Below are 25061 nucleotides of genomic sequence, written 5' to 3' on the forward strand. Positions count from 1 at the left end.
CAGCCTCTCTTTGCAGGTTCCAGCCTCTCTTTGCCAGTTCCATGGCAGTCCTTCCTCTGTCTTTTTTCCTTTCCAGTCGAGATCAGAGTCCTGGGTGCCAGCAGTGCCCCATTTATGTACAAAAAAAGGTCCTCCGGGTAGGATGTGGTTGGTAACCAATGTGCTACCAGGTTCCCTCCCTCCTGATGACCACTTTCTGCAGTGTGTTGCATCTGAGCATCATAGGTGTAGGAAAGTGCCATGTTTCTGACATAGTTACCCCCACTTTTTGCCCGATGTCAGTATGCTTAGACTGTAGTTCACTAGGATCCGGCTAACGAGGACCGCAGTGACTGCTCTCTCCTCTAAATTTAGTTGTTGGAAACCTTTCACACCCACAATGGGCATACTGGTGCACCCATGTAAGTCCTTAGTATATGGTACTTAAGATCCCGGGGCATTGGTACACCAGAGTTCCCCCATGGGCTGCATCATGTATTATGTCACCCATGGGAGCCCATGCAAACTGTGACTGCAGGCCTGCCATTGTAGCCTGCGTGAAAGGGTGCATGCACCCTTTCACTGCCAAACCTAACCACTGCACTTAGATATCATAAGTCACCCCTCTGGTAAGCCCTTCAGACCAAGTGCAAGGTGCATGCCTCGAAGTGTGATGGTACCCCTGCCTGAGCAGGGTACCCCCTACAGGCCCCAGGCCAATTCCTGGACTCTTAAGTTTGGGGCAGCCATCTTTATGTAGTGGACACTGGTCAACACAAGTGGCTACTCTTAACCTAGGCATGTTAAGTTTCAAACATGTTGGAATCATGCAACTACACAGATTTCAGTGCTCCTGTACCTTGGAGGATCCCCAACTTCTGCCTGTACAGCCATATGGGGTGTAGCTGCCAGCCCACACTGCTGCTGACCCAAGACACTGTTCTGCCCTCCTGCTGGTGAGCCTGGCTCAGGCAGAGGAAGGCAGAAAAAGGATTTTCTGCAAGGGAGAGGTATGACACCTCCCCCTGTGTATTAGGTGTCCAAGGGCTGCGGCGGGGTGGCCTCTGAGCGCCACCAGACTGCTTTGAAGACCACATTTGGTGCCCTCTTTGCATAATCTGGTTTGCACCAGTTCAGAAACCCTCTGTTCCCGCTCTGATGCAAAACTGCACAGAAGACAGGGGAGTGACCACCCACCCTGTCCAGCTCCTCCCCTAGGGAGGTGCACAGAGCTCTGCCAGGTGGCCACTTGATTCTGCCATCTTGAAAATATGTGCAGAGGCCCCTGGGATCATCACTTCAGAGAGTGACCAACCCCCTTTTAGGGTTACTTAAGAGCACCCCGGGGTGGGTGAGTCCTCAGATTCGTAAAGCAAGACTCTACAAGGAACTCTCTGCAAGATACCTTCTGCTCCTGGCCTCTGGAACTGCTGCTTGTCGTCTTTGAAACCGAAACAAGTCTGCTTCTGGTGGGAAGACTCCCACTGCAACATTGTTTCTCTGGATCCTGCAAGACTTCTGCAGCATCCAAGGCTGTGCATTCTCCAGGGTCACAAGGACTGTTTGCACCTTTAAGTACAAAATAATCTCCTTGGAGTAAAGGAGTCACTCCCAGGCATCTGCAGGCATCTCAAGACAATGTTGACTGGCTGGTGTGGGTATGCTGTCCCACGTACATTGAAATGCTCCACGTCACAGGTGGTGGGTCTGTGGCCTCTTCTGGATCCTGCATGTCTTCTTGCAAGCTTGGGAGACTGTGGACCCCTGCTCCTGCCACTGGACTGGAACCTTTGTGCACTGTGACTGTTGTTGTTGCCAAGGCTTGTTGACTTTCTTCTGGCGCCAAGAAGCCCTGGTCTCCAGTGTATTGCAACTCAAAGATCAGCCCCTGACCTGCAACTAACTCCTGTAATGTGGGACTTCTGTTTTGTTGTGTTGTTGAGGCCTCCTTTTGACTCCCTGTATCCATCTTCTGTGGGTCCCTTGTGGGGGCTCCAGCGACTGCCTGGACTCAGTATAAGATGCCATGCCATACCATAAACTGAATCAGCCTCCTACACTAGGTGCCCCAAATCCCATATAGTAGGGACTTTCAGTGACGCTATGCCAATTGAGGACAGGCAGATTAACCACGTATTATTTTTAAAGGCTAAAGCAAATGCACGGAGTTCTATTTAGCAGGGCTTAGGGCAGGTCAGGCCCGTTACACCAGTACTTAATAGAATGGGTGCAAAAGGTGCATGGCGGGGAGTGGGTGAAGGGTAAACCTGCAAAAAGCCTTTTTCCTTACAGCCTTGATTCACAGGCACATAACAAATAGTGTGCGGTAACATGTCCACTCTACCACATACCCATAGGCATGAAGTTCCAAAAAGGAAACTGTTACTAGAAAAATTCTATCAGTTAACAAAATCTAGTGTTCTCCCGGTTCCCAGAATGCAGTAGTTTTTTGCCGTGGTTATTTTCCCACACAAGTGAGTTGGTCTGAACTCCAGAATCTATTGTTCTATTTTTACTTAAAATCGAACATTAAACTGTTTTAATTTCGATTGTTCAGTGTAGCGTGTTCTTCGTGTCGTGGGGCAGTTAGTTTAAACAGTATCCATAATGATACTTGTTTTCTGCAGGTGCTTTATGACCTTAAGTACAATTATACTCCAGTTTAATAAGGGTTTTTTGTAGGCACTTTTTTGTCCATGATTAGTGAAGTTGCGCAGTTGTTCTAGGAGTTTTCGGAATCATAGAGCACCTTAAGTCCACTAAGTCGATTGTCGAGCCAATTATGTAATTAGTTGAAAACCTACAGGAGATCATAAAATCAAAGGGGTGATTACGTCACACTTTTTTTTTTTTTTTTTTTTTTTTTTTACCATTCTAAAACTTCTATCACTGTAGCTTTGTTCTGCAGATGTGCTGGTGAGGCTGTTTAATGATGTTAGCAAGCTATTTTTGCATCTCAGGTTTTATTTGTTTCAAGCATGTCTCCGCTCAAATTGGTGATCTAGTTTGGCCTGCAAAGACCTGCTAAAAATAGCGGTCAATAAATTGTTTGGATATATTGCATCTTTTGTACAAGATTTGTCTTTGATCTTTGAACTCTGTGTATGGAAGAAATCTGGAAAAAATACGAAGGTCTGTATACGGCATTTCAATTCAAAAGATTTGTTAAAAAGAAAAAAACCCTTGTCAATTTTTACAGGTGTAAACGCAGAATGTGGTGGTGGCCTTGAGTAAGGTTCCATAGTATTGTTGTAGTTTTGCAGCGTGAATCTTTTGTGGATTCACATGCTGCTCATTATTCCACCATCCAGTGGTTGGGTGTGGAATCGTCTCCAAAAACGATGTCCTTTTTTTTGTATTTGTTGTTGGGCGTCAACTTAGCTCCATTTGGTGTCACCTGTGACGCCTCACTTCTTCCGGAAGTTCCCATCTTTGGTCACCATCTTCAGATTCTTTATTTCTGCCATTGGGTCTGAACGCTTGCTGATGGATCTCCAATGGTAGGCAGAAAATAACAAAAAAAATTGCAGAGAACATTTCCTAAAACTTAAAGAAAGATACAGTGGATCAACAGGTACTCTCAAGGAAGATTGAAGAAGGCGGAGGCATTGCTTTGAAATTTTCAGAGAATGCCCGTGCAGGGGGGATCCCCTGGGTGGCTTAATGGAGAGCACGCCATTCCAAATCTGTAGGAATTGCCACCTCATGTACTGTCAAAAAGACATTCATCCATTCTGTAATCTGTGCTTGGATCGTCAAAACAAGGACTGCAATGCTTGCACCGAAGATGCTAAGAGTAAGAGAAGCAGAGGCTGGTGCATCTCAACATACACCCCCTTCGCTCCAAGATTTGGGACTGGAGACTGATCGGGAGGAAAACGTTGCCGAAGGAGGAGAAGCAGTAGCGGAGGTAGACTTGAAAATCGTTGATGTAGAAGCCTAGCGTGTTAAAGATTTGGTAGGCACTAAGAAAAAGGACCATCCACCTCAAAAACCAGGCTTGAGTTGCATAAAATGGACTCGAGCTTTAGAACGAGCCTCGACGTCCAAGAAAACAACGCCCGGAGGAAGGAGTGGAGAGTTACCCTCACAAACCATCACCACCAGATGACATAGGTGTACAACCAGGTAGCAGCTGATAAATATGGGGTACAATTGGAAGAGAACCCACAGGCATGTTTCTTATTAGACGTTTACCCATTCAATCCAGGAATTAATATCTGCCCACGTTACCAAGTATTTTTGACCAAGGAAGTAAGGCCTTCAAAGTTCCAGCCTCATGCAGAGCAATCACTCGAGCAGAAAATAAATAAAATTCCTTAGCCTACTTATATGAAGGGTTCAGTGCCAGCTGGTTCTATTATTACAGCTACAGCTAGGAAAAGGACCAACATCCCATCAACCTCAGGCACTCCTCAAGACAAGGAAAGCAGCGGATGGATCTCTGGGCCGGAAATTCAAAAGAAGCCCCTCGAATCAATAGTGAATCACAAATTGAACCACTCAGCTAAACTGCTATGCATACAAAAAATGGGATGAGCTGGTGAAGTTAATGAAACATCTACCGTACAACACTGGAAGAAGGCAGCACAACACTTGGCGGAAGAGGGCAAAAACATTGCCAACACCTGCCTAAATTCTGCATGGGACAGAGCAGACACATCCAGCAGACAGATGATGATGGCTGAGGCACTACGATGCCAATCATGGCTTAGAATATTTGATTTCAAACCAGAGGTACAGGCGAACATTCTAAATACCCCATTTAATAGCGAACAACGATTTGGAAGTGCAGTTGATGAGACTCTAAATCATCTGAAAAAAATGAGACTGCCATATGAATAAGAGTGCTCCAGTTCAAAGGGAGCACGTGAAGAGGTACGGCTCCTTTTAAACACCGACTGGAAGGGGTAATTTCCAATCCAGCACTTAGCTCCAATCATTTAATTTACACAACCGCAAAAAAAAAAGTTGGCAGTACAATCAGGGCAGGCAGCCCTTTCGAGGCAGAACACTTGGAAGAAAGCAGGGGCAACTCCCTCAGATAAGTGATTTACTGGCACTTCAAACACTCACTCAAACATCGTCACTGAGAAATGAAAGCAAAGAACATCCTCTCCCACACAACACCGGTAGGAGGAAGAATAAAAAACTTTTTTCAGGAGTGGAGAAAGATCACATCAGACAAGTGGATTATAAACTTAATCCAATACGGATGTTGCATAGAACAGTTAAAAACACCACCACAACCCCAAAGACCAGAACTCTTTCAAAGGAAGAAGCAACCAGGCTACTCAAAGTGGAGGAGTTGCTCGAGAAAGAGGTTATAGAGCAGGTTTCAAAATTACCAATCTACAAAGGAAACTATTCAACTTATTTTCTATTTTCAAAAGTAGTTGGATCTCCAGGACCTATTCTAGACCGGAGGTTTATAAACAAATTCATAAAAACACAAACATTCCAAATGACATTACAGGAAGTTATATCACAACTACACATTAGAGATTTTATGGGAACAATAGACTTAAAGGACACCTATTTGCATATCCCAATGAATGCAAAACACACAAAATGGCTTAGATTCGCTGTAGACAAAAAAGATACCTATTTAGAATTATAGCCTTTGGAATAAAATCAGCTCCAAAGGTATTCACAAAGTGCATTGCGGCTACGCATCTGAGAAGTGAAGGAATTCATGTCTACCATTATCTGGACTGCTGGCTAATAAGGGCAAACTCTTTAACAAAATGCTAGGCGCACATGCGCTAAGTGATGAAAAAACTGTTCACCTGTTGGATTCTTAATAATGGAGAAATGGTCTGCAGAACTTGAGCAAGAAAATATGTTTCTAGGAGCAAGAATCCACTCTATCCAAGGGAAAGTGTACCACAGTAAGAAGAGAATCAAGACCATATTGAATTAAACACATCCCTTCCAGAAGGGGCAAGCTCGGACAGTGGGGAAGGCTGCAAAATAATGGTCACAGGCAACAGGGAGTTAGGAAGATTTTATGGTTGTCACGCAGAAGGTGGAGGAAGAGATAGCGTGGGGAAAACATTTCTACAAGCAACTCAAATGAAAACATTTGTACAACAACTCCTACAGTGACCAGCACCACAGATGCTTCTCATATGGGATAGGGTGGTGTGCACATGGGCAGTCTCAAAGTACGAAGAGTGTAGAAGGATCAGGAAGCATTTCAACATATCAGCATTTTGGAACTAAAAACAGTGTTTCTGTCCTTAAGCTCCTTAAGCACTTCACAAAAAGCTTTGGGGAAGGACAATATTGATCCAAACAGACAGTACAACAACCATGCTCTATATCAACAAACAAGGGCAAACCTAATACCTACCTCTGTCTAAATTAGCACACGAAATTTGAGATGGACAATCCAAAGAAAGATGGACCTATTAGCAGTACATCTACTACGGAAGAACAGTCTTGAGGCCGAAAGATTGAGCAGACAAGCTTTATGCTCTCAAGAATGGGAACTGGAAATAGATCTATTTGCAACACCTTTGAATGCAAGATGCCAACGCTTTGCCTCCAGATAGCCATACTGCCAATCCCTGGGGAATGCACTGTCGATAAACTGGCTAGGGGGATTTGCGTACACTTTTCCCCTCAAAACTCTGACACTCCGGGTGATCAGAAAATGCAAGATCTGCAAAATATTAATTCTAATTGCATCACAATGGACAAGACAAACATGGGTTTCAGAACTGATCGAATTGGCACAGGGGAAAATAATAAAACTACCAAGAAAGACCAGACCTGTTGTCAATGTGAAAGGGAAGGGTTCTACACACATAGCCAGAATCTTTGAACCTGGCAGCATGGCTCCTCCGGACATAGAATTGGGACACCTAATGGTGGCAGAAAAAACAGCTATCGTTAGAGAAGCAAGCAACCCTATAACTAGAAAATGCTACACAGCTAAATGGAAAAGAAACACTATATGGTGTTATAAAGAATGACTTCTAAAAAATAATACAAAAGAAAAGACAGTGTTAAAATATTCGACACCTTCTTGAAGTCAATTAAAACTATGCTTCTTTAAAGGTACATTTAGCTGCTATAGTGGCTTACACAAGAGGACACATAGAGTGACGTTTTTTCACAACAGCAGTGAAAAGGTTTTTGGAAGGACCAAAGAAGATTGCTCCACCTAAGAAGGTACCAGCTCCAGCTTGGAACTTAAATGTAGTTCTCACACAGTTAATGAAGACTCCTTTTGAACCAGTACATAAAGCAGATCTACAGATGCTCACTCTAAACACTACCTTTTGAATGGTTATAACTTCCCTATGCAGGGGTAAGCGAATTGCAGGCGCTCACTTTACAAGAGCAATATTTTCAAATACTCAAAGACAGTATTGTGCTTAGAACTCGAACCATAACTTCGTTTTTAACAGTTTTTGCTGACTTTTTTTTATTTCTCTTTTTCGGTTTGTGACAAAGCACATTGAAGGACCAGAAACTTACCTGTTTCCAAGTTAAATAGTATAAAATTGGGTGTTACAGAATTTACTCAACCATGGTGGACATGATTTTTCTGCCTGTCCCTTTGTGACCTTTAACCTTCCAGTCTCGTCTTACTCCTCGTCACCAGCTTTCCATCTGTCTCTCCAAATGAGATTGAATGGCCAACTATGTGTACAACATCTGGCTATTGTCGATCCTGCAGCCCATTGTAAAGCATGCGTTCACCAGCCTCATTCAAACCTTTTTTCTTTCATTCAAACCTTTTTTCTTTCATTCACAAAGGACAAGAGGTTTTCACTGGGAACTCGGTCCCCTTTGCAAAAGGTTTACTGCCTCTTTTGAGCAGTCTGTAATCGAGCAGTGGTTTTGTGATTTAAATTGCTGTTGTAAACCATTGATGTATAGCAAAGAAAATTGGAAGTTGAAGGGACCGCCCCAAACTTGCTTTTTTCAAATTGTGATTCATAATGCATTTCTAAACCCATTTTATGATTTTAGGAGCCAATCACTGAATTGCAAAAATCAGGTTAGTGCAGTTGTAAAAGCTATTTAGCGGTTGCAAACACTGTGATTTAGAGAATCGCATGCTTTGGAATTGCTAAATGGCTTTGTATGTTTTTCCCCAGATTATCACATTCGATTGAGCCCTTATGGTTCAGAAGCACCTTAAGTTAACAGTAACTGTTACCAATGCTGCCTTTTAAGTAGTAGTTTCATCCATAGAACTGGCATCACACCTGCCCCTAGAAACAGCTTGGCACAGATTTTCATCCGTATCCATCAGTTTTGGCAATTTTTCCGCATATGGCCTAGTCTTCAGCCACCCATATTGACTCTTCTTCCTCTAGGGCCTACTGAGCTCAGTCTTTTGACAGTCTAAACTTAGCATATTGAGTATGACCTTCATCTGTGTGTGAGAGCCTCTGCTTCAGATGGTGAGGCTCCATGCTCGAAACCCCTCAGAGTCCACGGTAAAGGAACTTCTGTTGTGCCGCAGGAATAGGCTCTGTGTCATACCCATGTCCATACCCTGCATTTAGGAACCCTGCTGTTAGAATCGTTTTTTTAAATCCAATAAGTGCAGTGACATGAAGTGCTTTAAAAAAAAAAAATTTTTACTGTCCTGCCTTGATATACTATTTGTTCTTCTTTCCCCCCGTCTCTAATGCTTTGGGAAACGTTGATGCAGCATAGTTGTGTTTTTAACTTTTTTTCAGTTTGATATACTAGTCAGAAACTCATATTTTAATCAGAACAAACCAGAATTTGCAACTTAATGTTCCTTGCGGAATGACACTTGCATGCAACTTTGAGTTGTGGCCACAGTCTGAATCCTTTATTGCTTGTCTAACTGATTTTGAATGAGTGAAAAGCCTTGAAATATACACTATGCTGAATAACCAGGGACACACATACGTGTACAGCGCAGTATCTTTCTCTGAGTGTTTTCACATGCATCCCTGATGCGTTGGCGGGAGTGGGAGGCAGATGGGCATGTGCAAAGACCATGCTCCACGGTCAAGCTGCAAAGCAGGAAGGAGTATGAAGACTGACCTCGGAGAGGCACACAAATTTTTCTGACTATGCCATCCTTTCTGACTCTGGGCAGTCTAGAATGGTACAAGCGCCTGGTGGCACGTTTGAACCACAGCCATGGAGAGGTCTTTTGACCAGTATCAATAGCCTAGTGTTTGCTACTCTGTGCTCTTGAATAATATTGACAGTTGTCTTGATCCTCCTAAAACCATACCTGTGCATGGAATGAAGGTGAAAATACCTTATGAGTCCTTTCAGCACCATATTTTCCCCCTAATTTATTTGCAAACTGACGTCTGGACTGTGCATCTAACCGTTTGCAGGTTCTTTGTATTGGGTACAAGGTCTTGAATCAGCCACTCAGTTTTTCTGCTTCTTTTCTATCTTATGCTGGTGCTACCTCTTAAGTGATATTTCTACTCTTGTTAATGATCCATCCTCCTCACACAGCTGCTAAGGCGTCCATACAGCTCCCCCCCCCTCCAGGTGCTGGAAACGGTGAGACTGAGACAGCAGTACCTACCAGGAAACGTCGCTGGGGTGCCAGCACTGCAACCACGCAAAAGAAGCCTTCCATCAGCATTACTACAGAGTCCCTAAAGGTTTGTAAACTTAAACTGAACAGCATCTCCAGCACTGGTGAGATTCACATTGACCAAACCCTATTGGAGGTATAACTTTATTTTGTTATGTAGAGAGGGTTAGTGGAAAACAATATTTAAGATGATTTTTCTCTGCTGATGTATAGGCTTATGTATAGGCTTATGTGTAGGATGTATGTGGTTTTACAGGTGATGGCTGTTGATAATTGCTCATGGTTGGCTGTGGTAATTGATAGTGTATTATGACATGGTGTATTGGTGGGCCGTGTCACTATTCAGTGACCTGATTTTCTCTTGGTTTCGTAGGATGCTGGTCCTCCTTGTGGTTCTTGTGTATTGGAATTTATTTTCCTGGGTTTTGGATAGGCATTGTCTCCAGAGTGTTCGGTACAGTGGAGTGACTCTTGTTTGGTGCACAGGCAGTTGCTCTTCATGGTTGAATTAGAAGGGTTATGGTCTCATCCTAGTGAAGGTAGAGTATTTGTGATCTTTAAATATTGGAAATCAATCTAAGATTATTGTATGCTATATGTAGATTAAGACAGGGGAAGTATTCTGAGGTGGTTGGTTATAAAGTACTTAGAAATAGTGATGGTGCTTCATTTTGTATGTAGGTCTTCATTTGGATATGAAGTTCATCACAATATCCCTCTGTTTGTTGCAGAACCTCATTCCAGATATCAAGCCTGCAGTCGGACAAGATGTAGTGCTGGACCTCCATGCAGATGATGTGCACATGTCCGAGGATGAGAATGAGCGCAGTGGAGAGGAGAGCTCCCAAGACAAGGGTCTGAAAATCTGCCGAACTGTCACCCAGGTAGAAAGATTTAACAAAGGATGTAAAAACACAATTTCTGCTCTAGAACAAGACCCATGTTTTGCGGTTACAATTTTAGATGGGTCGAGATGGATTTGTGTGGCCCATTTTGCACCTGCCCACTTTTGAAGAAAACCTCTCTGATTCCTGTTCATCTCATCCCTCCTATCCTCTGCTGGGCAGCATTCTTGAACAGTTGAGCATGGCGTTGTTTTTTGCAGCCCCAGAACACTGTTTTCACAAGAGGCAACTTCCTATTACTGACGGATAGGATAGAATTCCAACCCATAGTTGTCTGCAGAGCAGTAATAGCCACACTTTTTAAGCGCCGCTCAGGAAGGGTGTGTTAATCTCATTGTAGGTTCATCTGAACCAGGTATTCTGTACAGTACACAAATGCTAAGTTTCTTGCCGGATCCACAAGTGAGTTTGTTTCAGTACAACACAGTAGGACCAGATTTCTGCTTTGGCCATCCTCCCATCACATCTTGGCATCGCTGTATCTGTACCACTGTTATCCCAAACAAGGATCAAACCCTGCTCCCACGCTTGGATGCAGAGTGTCTGGTCCAAGGGCTCCATATCTTGGTGTACTTGTGCGGGCGACCACAGGATTTATAAACTCCCTCTTCTGCAAACGCACAGTAATCCGTGCCCTTTAGCCAATCCTGCATTGGCGGTGAGAGCCCTGGCTCTCTAGTCATTGGCTGATTCCCTTTCGGCAGTTGCACACCCTGTCCCCATAAGGATTTGCTGACCCCTGAGGCCATCCCAACCAGAGAGTATTCGTAATTATCCTATTCAAGATCTCGCTCTTAACGGGAAACCTATCCCGGCCTCCAGAGTGGAAAAAATGCTGTCTCGGTATTGGAATATAATTGGGCATTTTCAAATAGTGTGGATCCAGGTCCCAACTAGGGCCCTGCATCTAAGGCATTCACAGGACTGAGCTCTTCCCATCAGCCATCATTTGTGGGGTGTAAAATAAACCCTGTGAAGGAATTTTAATTAGATGTTTCTAAGTCATGCAGGGATCACCGACATCTTGTTGTTCATTTTGGGTTCATCCCTGTCCTTCTCATTAAACGCTCCATTATCCATTGCGCACTTAACTCAAATCATACAGTGATGTTGGGTGTCTTCATCACCAGGGTTTGGTGCAGCCTGCATATGCCTTTGCTGTCAATTTCCCCCATCGTGTTTAGGGGGGATGTATTAGGGAAGTGGAACAGATCCCTCCGACTACGTGTTCCAAGGAGTCGCTTAATTGTAAATATTGTAAGTGATGACGGTCATATTCAAAAGTCAGTTCGAACTAAAGCTTGCCTGTGTGCCCACACGTCCCCTAACTTTCCTGTCCCACTTATGAAACCCGCGCAGGTGCAATATGTATGCGTGCCAGGAGCCAGGTTGTAGGAGGCTGGCCTGGTGTGTGGTGAGCACTTATGGTGTTATCACCTTATACCAGGTCCAGGTATCCCCTATTAGTGAGGTGTAGGCAGCGTCTAGGAAGCCATGGCGCTCTAAAGGTAGATGTGGATGAGTAGCCAAGACTTATCTAGGTGACATGCAAAGCTTATGCATTACCACTATAGTCACACAGCACTTAGACAAAGAAAGAACCACACAGTGTTACAAAAATAAAGTTTACTTTATTATAAAGTAATACTTTATTATGGTAACACAAATACCAAAATAGTCTGTAGGCAATACTCCACTAGCAGGTGAATAAACGCACTATTATATACACATTAGAAGTCAGGACTTGGCATAGAAAGCAATAGAAGAAAATTATGAAATACCAGAAAATAATAGAGACCCCACGGGGAGACAAAACCATATACTAAGTAAGTGGAATGCGAAAGCCAGTCCCCTACCCAAGGAAGTGAAATCTGTAGAAGGGAGCTGGAGAAACTAGGAACTCCAAAAGGTAAGTACCAGAGTGCCCCCCAGCGCCATGGAGAGAAGAGGTAAGTACCTGGTTTCCCCCCAAATCCACACGTAAACTTTGTAAAAGGGCTGTGCAAGACTGGAAGAAACAGAAGATGTCTTCTGACAGAAGAGGACCTGCAAATGAAAGGGACCAAGTCCATTTCCAGCTGGAGTGTCTGGTTGGGGCAGGAGCCACTACCCACCCTTTCGGAGATGCAGGACCAGGTCGACGGTGTAGACCAGGAGTTCGCTATGCAGCAGAGGAGCAGGAGAAGTGTTAAAGGGATGCAGTCAATGTCTGTAGGAAGTTGGCTCTGTATGCACTATTTCAAAGTAAGGAATAGTATGCACAGAGTCCTAGGGTTCCCCTTAGAGGTAAGATAGTGGCAAAAAGAGATAATACTAATGCTCTATTTTGTGGTAGTGTGGTCAAGCAGTAGGCTTATCAAAGGAGTAGTGTTAAGCATTTGTTGTACATACACACAGGCAATAAATGAGGAACACACACTCAGAGACCATTCCAGGCCAATAGGTTTTTGTATAGAAAAATATATTTTCTTAGTTTATTTTAAGAACCACGGGTTCAAATTCTACATGTAATACTTTGCATGAAAGGTATTGCAGGTAAGTACTTTAGGAACTTTGAATAATCACAATAGCATATATACTTTTCAAATAAAACACATATAGCTATTTTAAAACTAGACACTTAGTGCAATTTTCACAGTTCCTAGGGGAGCTAAGTAATTGTTAGTTCTTTGCAGGTAAGTAAACCACCTACGGGGTTCAAGTTTGGGTCCAAGGTAGCCCACCGTTGGGGGTTTATAGCAACCCCAAAGTTACCACACCAGCAGCTCAGGGCCGGTCATGTGCAGAGTTCAAAGTGGTGCCCAAAACGCATAGGCTTCAATAGAAAAGGGGGTGCCCCGGTTTCAGTCTGCCAGCAGGTAAGTACCTGCGTGTAGGAAGTTGGCTCTGTATGTGCTATTTCAAAGTAAGGAATAGCATGCACAGAGTCCAAGGGTTCCCCTTAGAGGTAAAATAGTGGTAAAAATAGATAATACTAATGCTCTATTTTGTGGTAGTGTGGTCGAGCAGTAGGCTTATCCAAGGAGTAGTGTTAAGCATTTGTTGTACATACACATAGACAATAAATGAGGTACACACACTCAGAGACAAATCCAGCCAATAGGTTTTGTATAGAAAAATATCTTTTCTTAGTTTATTTTAAGAACCACAGGTTCAAATTCTACAGGTAATATCTCATTCGAAAGGTATTGCAGGTAAGTACTTTAGGAACTTCAGATCATCAAAATTGCATGTATACTTTTCAAGTTATTCACAAATAGCTGTTTTAAAAGTGGACACTTAGTGCAATTTTCACAGTTCCTAGGGGAGGTAAGTATTTGTTAGGTTAACCAGGTAAGTAAGACACTTACAGGGCTTAGTTCTTGGTCCAAGGTAGCCCACCGTTGGGGGTTCAGAGCAACCCCAAAGTCACCACACCAGCAGCTCAGGGCCGGTCAGGTGCAGAGTTCAAAGTGGTGTCCAAAACGCATAGGCTAGAATGGAGAGAAGGGGGTGCCCCGGTTCCGGTCTGCTTGCAGGTAAGTACCCGCGTCTTCGGAGGGCAGACCAGGGGGGTTTTGTAGGACACCGGGGGGGACACAAGTCCACACAGAAATTTCACCCTCAGCGGCGCGGGGGCGGCCGGGTGCAGTGTAGAAACAAGCGTCGGGTTCGCAATGTTAGTCTATGAGAGATCTCGGGACCTCTTCAGCGCTGCAGGCAGGCAAGGGGGGGATTCCTCGGGGAAACCTCCACTTGGGCAAGGGAGAGGGACTCCTGGGGGTCACTTCTCCAGTGAAAGTCCGGTCCTTCAGGTCCTGGGGGCTGCGGGTGCAGGGTCTCTCCCAGGCGTCGGGACTTTAGGTTCAAAGAGTCGCGGTCAGGGGAAGCCTCGGGATTCCCTCTGCAGGCGGCGCTGTGGGGGCTCAGGGGGGACAGGTTTTTGTACTCACAGCCTTAGAGTAGTCCTGGGGTCCCTCCTGAGGTGTTGGATCGCCACCAGCCGAGTCGGGGTCGCCGGGTGCAGTGTTGCAAGTCTCACGCTTCTTGCGGGGAGCTTGCAGGGATCTTTAAAGCTGCTGGAAACAAAGTTGCAGCTTTTCTTGGAGCAGGTCCGCTGTCCTCGGGAGTTTCTTGTCTTTTCGAAGCAGGGGCAGTCCTCAGGGGATGTCGAGGTCGCTGGTCCCTTCGGAAGGCGTCGCTGGAGCAGGATCTTTGGAAGGCAGGAGACAGGCCGGTGAGTTTCTGGAGCCAAGGCAGTTGTCGTCTTCTGGTCTTCCTCTGCAGGGGTTTTTCAGCTAGGCAGTCCTTCTTCTTGTAGTTGCAGGAATCTAATCTTCTAGGGTTCAGGGTAGCCCTTAAATACTAAATTTAAGGGCGTGTTTAGGTCTGGGGGGTTAGTAGCCAATGGCTACTAGCCCTGAGGGTGGGTACACCCTCTTTGTGCCTCCTCCCAAGGGGAGGGGGTCACAATCCTAACCCTATTGGGGGAATCCTCCATCTGCAAGATGGAGGATTTCTAAAAGTTAGAGTCACCTCAGCTCAGGACACCTTAGGGGCTGTCCTGACTGGCCAGTGACTCCTCCTTGTTATTCTCATTATTTTCTCCGGCCTTGCCGCCAAAAGTGGGGCCTGGCCGGAGGGGGCGGGCAACTCCACTAGCTGGAGTGTCCTGCTGGGTTGGCACAAAGGAGGTGAGCCTTTGAGGCTCACCGCCAGGTGTGACAATTCCTGCCTGGGAGAGGTGTTAGCATCTCCACCCAGTGCAGGCTTTGTTACTGGCCTCAGAGTGACAAAGGCACTCTCCCCATGGGGCCAGCAACATGTCTCGGTTTGTGGCAGGCTGCTAAAACTAGTCAGCCTACACAGATAGTCGGTTAAGTTTCAGGGGGCACCTCTAAGGTGCCCTCTGTGGTGTATTTTACAATAAAATGTACACTGGCATCAGTGTGCATTTATTGTGCTGAGAAGTTTGATACCAAACTTCCCAGTTTTCAGTGTAGCCATTATGGGGCTGTGGAGTTCGTGTTTGACAAACTCCCAGACCATATACTCTTATGGCTACCCTGCACTTACAATGTCTAAGATTTTGTTTAGACACTGTAGGGGTACCATGCTCATGCACTGGTACCCTCACCTATGGTATAGTGCACCCTGCCTTAGGGCTGTAAGGCCTGCTAGAGGGGTGTCTTACCTATACTGCATAGGCAGTGAGAGGCTGGCATGGCACCCTGAGGGGAGTGCCATGTCGACTTACTCGTTTTGTCCTCACTAGCACACACAAGCTGGCAAGCAGTGTGTCTGTGCTGAGTGAGAGGTCTCTAGGGTGGCATAAGACATGCTGCAGCCCTTAGAGACCTTCCTTGGCATCAGGGCCCTTGGTACTAGAAGTACCAGTTACAAGGGACTTATCTGGATGCCAGGGTCTGCCAATTGTGGATACAAAAGTACAGGTTAGGGAAAGAACACTGGTGCTGGGGCCTGGTTAGCAGGCCTCAGCACACTTTCAATTGTAAACATAGCATCAGCAAAGGCAAAAAGTCAGGGGGCAACCATGCCAAGGAGGCATTTCCTTACACAACCCCCCCCCCAAACGAAAGAGGATGAGACTAACCTTTCCCAAGAGAGTCTTCATTTTCTAAGTGGAAGAACCTGGAAAGGCCATCTGCATTGGCATGGGCAGTCCCAGGTCTGTGTTCCACTATAAAGTCCATTCCCTGTAGGGAGATGGACCACCTCAACAGTTTAGGATTTTCACCTTTCATTTGCATCAGCCATTTGAGAGGTCTGTGGTCAGTTTGAACTAGGAAGTGAGTCCCAAAGAGGTATGGTCTCAGCTTCTTCAGGGACCAAACCACAGCAAAGGCCTCCCTCTCAATGGCACTCCAACGCTGCTCCCTGGGGAGTAACCTCCTGCTAATGAAAGCAACAGGCTGGTCAAGGCCATCATCATTTGTTTGGGACAAAACTGCCCCTATCCCATGTTCAGAGGCATCAGTCTGCACAATGAACTGCTTAGAATAATCTGGAGCTTTGAGAACTGGTGCTGAGCACATTGCTTGTTTCAGGGTGTCAAAGGCCTGTTGGCAGTCCACAGTCCAGTTCACTTTCTTGGGCATTTTCTTGGAGGTGAGCTCAGTGAGGGCTGTCACAATGGATCCATATCCCTTCACAAACCTCCTGTAGTACCCAGTCAAGCCAAGGAATGCCCTGACTTGAGTCTGGGTTTTTGGAGCTACCCAGTCCAGAATGGTCTGGATCTTGGGTTGGAGTGGCTGAACTTGGCCTCCACCTACAAGGTGGCCCAAGTAAACCACGGTTCCCTGCCCTATCTGGCATTTGGATGCCTTGATAGAGAGGCCTGCAGATTGCAGAGCCTTCAAAACCTTCCTCAGGTGGACCAGGTGATCCTGCCAGGTGGAGCTAAAGACAGCAATATCATCAAGATAAGCTGTGCTAAAGGACTCCAAGCCAGCAAGGACTTGATTCACCAACCTTTGGAAGGTGGCAGGGGCATTCTTTAAACCAAAGGGCATAACAGTAAACTGATAATGCCCATCAGGTGTGGAGAATGCTGTCTTTTCTTTTGCTCCAGGTGCCATTTTTATTTGCCAGTACCCTGCTGTCAAGTCAAAGGTACTTAGAAATTTGGCAGCACCTAATTTATCAATGAGCTCATCAGCTCTTGGAATTGGATGGGCATCTGTCTTGGTGACAGAATTGAGCCCTCTGTAGTCCACACAAAACCTCATCTCTTTCTTTCCATCTTTGGTGTGAGGTTTGGGGACTAAGACCACTGGGCTAGCCCAGGGGCTGTCAGAGCGCTCAATTACTCCCAATTCCAGCATCTTGTGGACTTCCACCTTGATGCTTTCCTTAACATGGTCAGACTGTCTGAAGATTTTGTTTTTGACAGGCATGCTGTCTCCTGTGTCCACATCATGGGTACACAGGGGTGTCTGACCAGGGGTTAGGGAGAAAAGCTCAGGAAACTGTTGTAGGACTCTCCTACAATCAGCCTGCTGTTGGCCAGAGAGGGTGTCTGAGTAGATCACTCCATCTACTGTGCCATCTCTTGGGTCTGATGACAGAAGATCAGGGAGAGGTTCACTCTCTGCCTCCTGATCCTCATCTGTTACCATCAACAGATTCACATCAGCCCTGTCATGGAAGAGCTTAAGGCGGTTCACATGGATTACCCTCTTGGGGCTCCTGCTTGTGCCCAGGTCCACCAGGTAGGTGACCTGACTCTTCCTTTCTAGCACTGGGTAAGGGCCACTCCATTTGTCCTGGAGTGCCCTGGGAGCCACAGGCTCCAGAACCCAGACTTTCTGCCCTGGTTGGAACTCAACCAGTGCAGCCTTTTGGTCATACCAAAACTTCTGGAGCTGTTGGCTGGCCTCAAGGTTTTTGGTTGCCTTTTCCATGTACTCTGCCATTCTAGAGCGAAGGCCAAGTACATAGTCCACTATGTCCTGTTTAGGCTCATGGAGAGGTCTCTCCCAGCCTTCTTTAACAAGGGCAAGTGGTCCCCTTACAGGATGACCAAACAGAAGTTCAAAGGGTGAGAACCCTACTCCCTTCTGTGGTACCTCCCTGTAAGCGAAAAGCAGACATGGCAGGAGGACATCCCATCTCCTTTTGAGTTTTTCTGGGAGCCCCATGATCATGCCTTTTAATGTCTTGTTGAATCTCTCAACTAAGCCATTAGTTTGTGGATGGTAGGGTGTAGTGAATTTATAAGTCACTCCACACTCATTCCACATGTGCTTTAGGTATGCTGACATGAAGTTGGTACCTCTGTCAGACACCACCTCCTTAGGGAAACCCACTCTGGTAAAGATACCAATGAGGGCCTTGGCTACTGCAGGGGCAGTAGTCGACCTAAGGGGAATAGCTTCAGGATACCTGGTAGCATGATCCACTACTACCAGGATATACATATTTCCTGAGGCTGTGGGAGGTTCCAGTGGACCAACTATGTCCACACCCACTCTTTCAAAGGGCACCCCCACCACTGGAAGTGGAATGAGGGGGGCCTTTGGATGCCCACCTGTCTTACCACTGGCTTGACAGGTGGGGCAGGAGAGGCAAAACTCCTTAACCATGTTGGACATATTGGGCCAGTAGAAGTGGTTGACTAACCTCTCCCACGTCTTGGTTTGTCCCAAATGTCCAGCAAGGGGAATGTCATGGGCCAATGTTAGGATGAACTCTCTGAACAGCTGAGGCACTACCACTCTCCTAGTGGCACCAGGTTTGGGGTCTCTGGCCTCAGTGTACAGGAGCCCATCTTCCCAATAGACCCTATGTGTTCCATTTTTCTTGCCTTTGGACTCTTCAGCAGCTTGCTGCCTAAGGCCTTCAAGAGAGGGACAGGTTTCTTGTCCCTTACACAGCTCTTCCCTTGAGGGTCCCCCTGGGCCTAAGAGCTCAACCTGATAAGGTTCAAGCTCCAAAGGCTCAGTTCCCTCAGAGGGCAGAACTTCTTCCTGAGAAGAGAGGTTCCCTTTCTTTTGCTGTGTTGCAGTTGGTTTCCCAACTGACTTTCCTGTTCTCTTGGTAGGCTGGGCCATTTTTCCAGACTCCAGCTCTACTTTTTCACCCTGTGCCTTGCATTGTGCTCTTGTTTTCACACACACCAGTTCAGGGATACCCAGCATTGCTGCATGGGTTTTTAGCTCTACCTCAGCCCATGCTGAGGACTCCAGGTCATTTCCAAGCAGACAGTCCACTGGGATATTTGAGGAGACCACCACCTGTTTCAGGCCATTGACCCCTCCCCATTCTAAAGTAACCATTGCCATGGGATGTACTTTTCTCTGATTGTCAGCGTTGGTGACTGTGTAAGTTTTTCCAGTCAGGTATTGGCCAGGGGAAACCAGTTTCTCTGTCACCATGGTGACACTGGCACCTGTATCCCTCAGGCCCTCTATTCTAGTCCCATTAATTAAGAGTTGCTGTCTGTATTTTTGCATGTTAGGCGGCCAGACAGCTAGTGTGGCTAAATCCACCCCACCCTCAGAAACTAGAGTAGCTTCAGTGTGGACCCTGATTTGCTCTGGGCACACTGTTGATCCCACTTGGAGACTAGCCATACCAGTGTTACCTGGATGGGAGTTTGGAGTGGAACCTTTCTTGGGACAGGCCTTGTCTCCAGTTTGGTGTCCATGCTGTTTACAGCTATGACACCAGGCCTTTTTGGGATCAAAGTTTTTACCCTTGTACCCATTGTTTTGTGAAGAGGCTCTGGGCCCACCCTCCTGTGCAGGTTTTTGGGGGCCTGTAGAAGACTCTTTACTATTTTTAGTTTTGGTTGTCTCATCACCCTTCTGCTGGGGAGTCTTTGTGACCCCTTTCTTTTGGTCACCCCCTGTTGAAGTCTTGGACACCCTTGTCTTGACCCAATGGTCCGCCTTCTTTCCCAATTCTTGGGGAGAAATTGGTCCTAGGTCTACCAGATGCTGATGCAGTTTATCATTGAAACAATTACTTAACAGGTGTTCTTTCACAAATAAATTGTACAGCCCATCATAATTACTTACACCACTGCCTTGAATCCAACCATCTAGTGTTTTCACTGAGTAGTCAACAAAGTCAACCCAGGTCTGGCTCGAGGATTTTTGAGCCCCCCTGAACCTAATCCTGTACTCCTCAGTGGAGAATCCAAAGCCCTCAATCAGGGTACCCTTCATGAGGTCATAAGATTCTGCATCTTTTCCAGAGAGTGTGAGGAGTCTATCCCTACACTTTCCAGTGAACATTTCCCAAAGGAGAGCACCCCAGTGAGATCTGTTCACTTTTCTGGTTACACAAGCCCTCTCAAAAGCTGTGAACCACTTGGTGATGTCATCACCATCTTCATATTTAGTTACAATCCCTTTGGGGATTTTCAACATGTCAGGAGAATCTCTGACCCTATTTATATTGCTGCCACCATTGATGGGTCCTAGGCCCATCTCTTGTCTTTCCCTCTCTATGGCTAGGATCTGTCTTTCCAAAGCCAATCTTTTGGCCATCCTGGCTAACTGGATGTCCTCTTCACTGGAGTTATCCTCAGTGATTTCAGAGTTGTTGGTCCCTCCTGTGAGGGAACCAGCATCTCTGACTATTATTTGTGGAGTCAGGGCTTGAGAAGCCCTGCTCTCCCTAAGTAGGACTGGAGGGGGGGAATTTCCCTCCAAGTCACTATCTTCATCCTCTGAGTTGCCATCCTCAGAGGGGTTGGCCTTTTCAAACTCTGCCAAAAGCTCCTGGAGCTGTACTTTGGTAGGTTTGGGGCCCATTGCTATTTTCTTTAGTTTACAGAGTGACCTTAGCTCTCTCATCTGTAGATGGAGGTAAGGTGTGGTGTCGAGTTCCACCACATTCACATCTGTGCTAGACATTATGCTTCTAAAAGTTGGAATACTTTTTAAGAAACTAAAACTGGTTCTAGAATCTAATTCAAACTTTTAACAAACTTTTAAACTCTAAAAGAAATGCTAAACAGGATCTAACACAAGGCCCTAGCAGGTCTTTTAGAAAACTTTTCAAATTGCAAAAATCAATTTCTAATGACAATTTTGGAATTTGTCGTGTGATCAGGTATTGGCTGAGTAGTCCAGCAAATGCAAAGTCTTGTATCCCACCGCTGCCACCAATGTAGGAAGTTGGCTCTGTATGTGCTATTTCAAAGTAAGGAATAGCATGCACAGAGTCCAAGGGTTCCCCTTAGAGGTAAAATAGTGGTAAAAATAGATAATACTAATGCTCTATTTTGTGGTAGTGTGGTCGAGCAGTAGGCTTATCCAAGGAGTAGTGTTAAGCATTTGTTGTACATACACATAGACAATAAATGAGGTACACACACTCAGAGACAAATCCAGCCAATAGGTTTTGTATAGAAAAATATCTTTTCTTAGTTTATTTTAAGAACCACAGGTTCAAATTCTAAAGGTAATATCTCATTCGAAAGGTATTGCAGGTAAGTACTTTAGGAACTTCAGATCATCAAAATTGCATGTATACTTTTCAAGTTATTCACAAATAGCTGTTTTAAAAGTGGACACTTAGTGCAATTTTCACAGTTCCTAGGGGAGGTAAGTATTTGTTAGGTTAACCAGGTAAGTAAGACACTTACAGGGCTTAGTTCTTGGTCCAAGGTAGCCCACCGTTGGGGGTTCAGAGCAACCCCAAAGTCACCACACCAGCAGCTCAGGGCCGGTCAGGTGCAGAGTTCAAAGTGGTGTCCAAAACACATAGGCTAGAATGGAGAGAAGGGGGTGCCCCGGTTCCGGTCTGCTTGCAGGTAAGTACCCGCGTCTTCGGAGGGCAGACCAGGGGGGTTTTGTAGGACACCGGGGGGGACACAAGTCCACACAGAAATTTCACCCTCAGCGGCGCGGGGGCGGCCGGGTGCAGTGTAGAAACAAGCGTCGGGTTCGCAATGTTAGTCTATGAGAGATCTCGGGACCTCTTCAGCGCTGCAGGCAGGCAAGGGGGGGATTCCTCGGGGAAACCTCCACTTGGGCAAGGGAGAGGGACTCCTGGGGGTCACTTCTCCAGTGAAAGTCCGGTCCTTCAGGTCCTGGGGGCTGCGGGTGCAGGGTCTCTCCCAGGCGTCGGGACTTTAGGTTCAAAGAGTCGCGGTCAGGGGAAGCCTCGGGATTCCCTCTGCAGGCGGCGCTGTGGGGGCTCAGGGGGGACAGGTTTTTGTACTCACAGCCTTAGAGTAGTCCTGGGGTCCCTCCTGAGGTGTTGGATCGCCACCAGCCGAGTCGGGGTCGCCGGGTGCAGTGTTGCAAGTCTCACGCTTCTTGCGGGGAGCTTGCAGGGATCTTTAAAGCTGCTGGAAACAAAGTTGCAGCTTTTCTTGGAGCAGGTCTGCTGTCCTCGGGAGTTTCTTGTCTTTTCGAAGCAGGGGCAGTCCTCAGGGGATGTCGAGGTCGCTGGTCCCTTCGGAAGGCGTCGCTGGAGCAGGATCTTTGGAAGGCAGGAGACAGGCTGGTGAGTTTCTGGAGCCAAGGCAGTTGTCGTCTTCTGGTCTTCCTCTGCAGGGGTTTTTCAGCTAGGCAGTCCTTCTTCTTGTAGTTGCAGGAATCTAATCTTCTAGGGTTCAGGGTAGCCCTTAAATACTAAATTTAAGGGCGTGTTTAGGTCTGGGGGGTTAGTAGCCAATGGCTACTAGCCCTGAGGGTGGGTACACCCTCTTTGTGCCTCCTCCCAAGGGGAGGGGGTCACAATCCTAACCCTATTGGGGGAATCCTCCATCTGCAAGATGGAGGATTTCTAAAAGTTAGAGTCACCTCAGCTCAGGACACCTTAGGGGCTGTCCTGACTGGCCAGTGACTCCTCCTTGTTATTCTCATTATTTTCTCCGGCCTTGCCGCCAAAAGTGGGGCCTGGCCGGAGGGGGCGGGCAACTCCACTAGCTGGAGTGTCCTGCTGGGTTGGCACAAAGGAGGTGAGCCTTTGAGGCTCACCGCCAGGTGTGACAATTCCTGCCTGGGAGAGGTGTTAGCATCTCCACCCAGTGCAGGCTTTGTTACTGGCCTCAGAGTGACAAAGGCACTCTCCCCATGGGGCCAGCAACATGTCTCGGTTTGTGGCAGGCTGCTAAAACTAGTCAGCCTACACAGATAGTCGGTTAAGTTTCAGGGGGCACCTCTAAGGTGCCCTCTGTGGTGTATTTTACAATAAAATGTACACTGGCATCAGTGTGCATTTATTGTGCTGAGAAGTTTGATACCAAACTTCCCAGTTTTCAGTGTAGCCATTATGGGGCTGTGGAGTTCGTGTTTGACAAACTCCCAGACCATATACTCTTATGGCTACCCTGCACTTACAATGTCTAAGGTTTTGTTTAGACACTGTAGGGGTACCATGCTCATGCACTGGTACCCTCACCTATGGTATAGTGCACCCTGCCTTAGGGCTGTAAGGCCTGCTAGAGGGGTGTCTTACCTATACTGCATAGGCAGTGAGAGGCTGGCATGGCACCCTGAGGGGAGTGCCATGTCGACTTACTCGTTTTGTCCTCACTAGCACACACAAGCTGGCAAGCAGTGTGTCTGTGCTGAGTGAGAGGTCTCTAGGGTGGCATAAGACATGCTGCAGCCCTTAGAGACCTTCCTTGGCATCAGGGCCCTTGGTACTAGAAGTACCAGTTACAAGGGACTTATCTGGATGCCAGGGTCTGCCAATTGTGGATACAAAAGTACAGGTTAGGGAAAGAACACTGGTGCTGGGGCCTGGTTAGCAGGCCTCAGCACACTTTCAATTGTAAACATAGCATCAGCAAAGGCAAAAAGTCAGGGGGCAACCATGCCAAGGAGGCATTTCCTTACACTGCGTCTTCGGAGAGCAGACTAGGGGGGTTTTGTAGGGCACCGGGGGGGACACAAGTTAGCACAGAAAGTACACCCTCAGCAGCACGGGGGCGGCCGGGTACAGTGGGCAAACACACGTCGGGTTTCCAATGTAAATCAATAGGAGACCAAGGGGTCTCTTCAGCGTTGCAGGCAAGGGGGGAGAGGGGCTCCTCGGGGTAGCCACCACCTGGGCAAGGGAGAGGGCCTCCTGGGGGTCACTCCTGCACTGGAGTTCCGATCTTTCAGGTCCTGGGGGCTGCGGGTGCAGAGTTTTTACCAGGTGTCGGGATCTGGGAGTCAGGCAGTCGCGGTCAGGGGGAGCCTCGGGATTCCCTCTGCAGGCGTCGCTGTGGGGGCTCAGGGGGGCAACTCTGCCTACTCACGGTCTCATAGTCGCCGGGGAGTCCTCCCTGAAGTGTTGTTTCTCCACAAGTCGAGCCGGGGGCGTCTGGTGCAGAGTAGCAAGTCTCACGCTTCCGGCGGGAAACGCAGTTGTCTTGAAGTTGCTTCTTTGGAAACAAAGTTGCAGTCTTGGGTGAACAGAGCCGCTGTCCTCGTGAGTTTCTTGGTCCTTCTAGAGCAGGGCAGTCCTCTGAGGATTCAGAGGTCGCTGGTCCTGGGGGAAGCGTCGCTGGAGCAGTGTCTTCAGAAGGGGGGAAACAGGCCGGTAGAGCTGGGGCCAAAGCAGTTGGTGTCTCCGTCTTCTCTGCAGGGTTTTTCAGCTCAGCAGTCCTCTTCTTAGGTTGCAAGAATCTGAGTTCCTAGGTTCAGGGGAGCCCCTAAATACAGAATTTAGGGGTGGGTTTAGGTCAGGGAGGGCAGTAGCCAATGACTACTAGCCCTGAGGGTGGCTACACCCTCTTTGTGCCTCCTCCCAAGGGGAGGGGGTCACATTCCTATCCCTATTGGGGGGATCCTCCATCTGCAAGATGGAGGATTCCTAAAAGTCAGAGTCACTTCAGCTCAGGTTGCCTTAGGGGCTGTCCTGACTGGCCAGTTGTAGGAGGCTGGACTGGCTTGTAGTGAGTACCAAGGGGTACTTGCACCTTGCACCAGGCCCAGTTATCCCTTATTAGTGTATAGGGTGTCTAGCAGCTTAGGCTGATAGATAATGGTAGCTTAGCAGAGCAGCTTAGGCTGAACTAGGAGACGTGTGAAGCTACCACAGTACCACTTAGTGTCATATGCACAATATCATAAGAAAACACAATACACAGTTATACTAAAAATAAAGGTACTTTATGTTCGATGGCATATGTTGCTGCAGATACACATGTTTGGCACAGT

General features: G+C 46.8%; 1 protein-coding gene across 3 annotated transcripts in view; it reads left to right on the forward strand.

Annotated features, from left to right (window-relative positions):
- Nucleotides 1–25061, forward strand: part of ACIN1 (apoptotic chromatin condensation inducer 1) — a 729433-nt gene that overhangs the window by 534222 nt on the left and 170150 nt on the right. For all 3 annotated transcript variants that reach the window (XM_069238220.1, XM_069238221.1, XM_069238222.1), the window contains exons 13-14: nucleotides 9454–9605; nucleotides 10270–10422. In XM_069238220.1, coding sequence (XP_069094321.1) covers nucleotides 9454–9605; nucleotides 10270–10422 — 305 coding nt within the window. The remainder of the gene's footprint in view (nucleotides 1–9453; nucleotides 9606–10269; nucleotides 10423–25061) is intronic.

This window comes from Pleurodeles waltl, chromosome 6 (assembly GCF_031143425.1).
Source record: "Pleurodeles waltl isolate 20211129_DDA chromosome 6, aPleWal1.hap1.20221129, whole genome shotgun sequence".
Taxonomy (NCBI): domain Eukaryota; kingdom Metazoa; phylum Chordata; class Amphibia; order Caudata; family Salamandridae; genus Pleurodeles; species Pleurodeles waltl.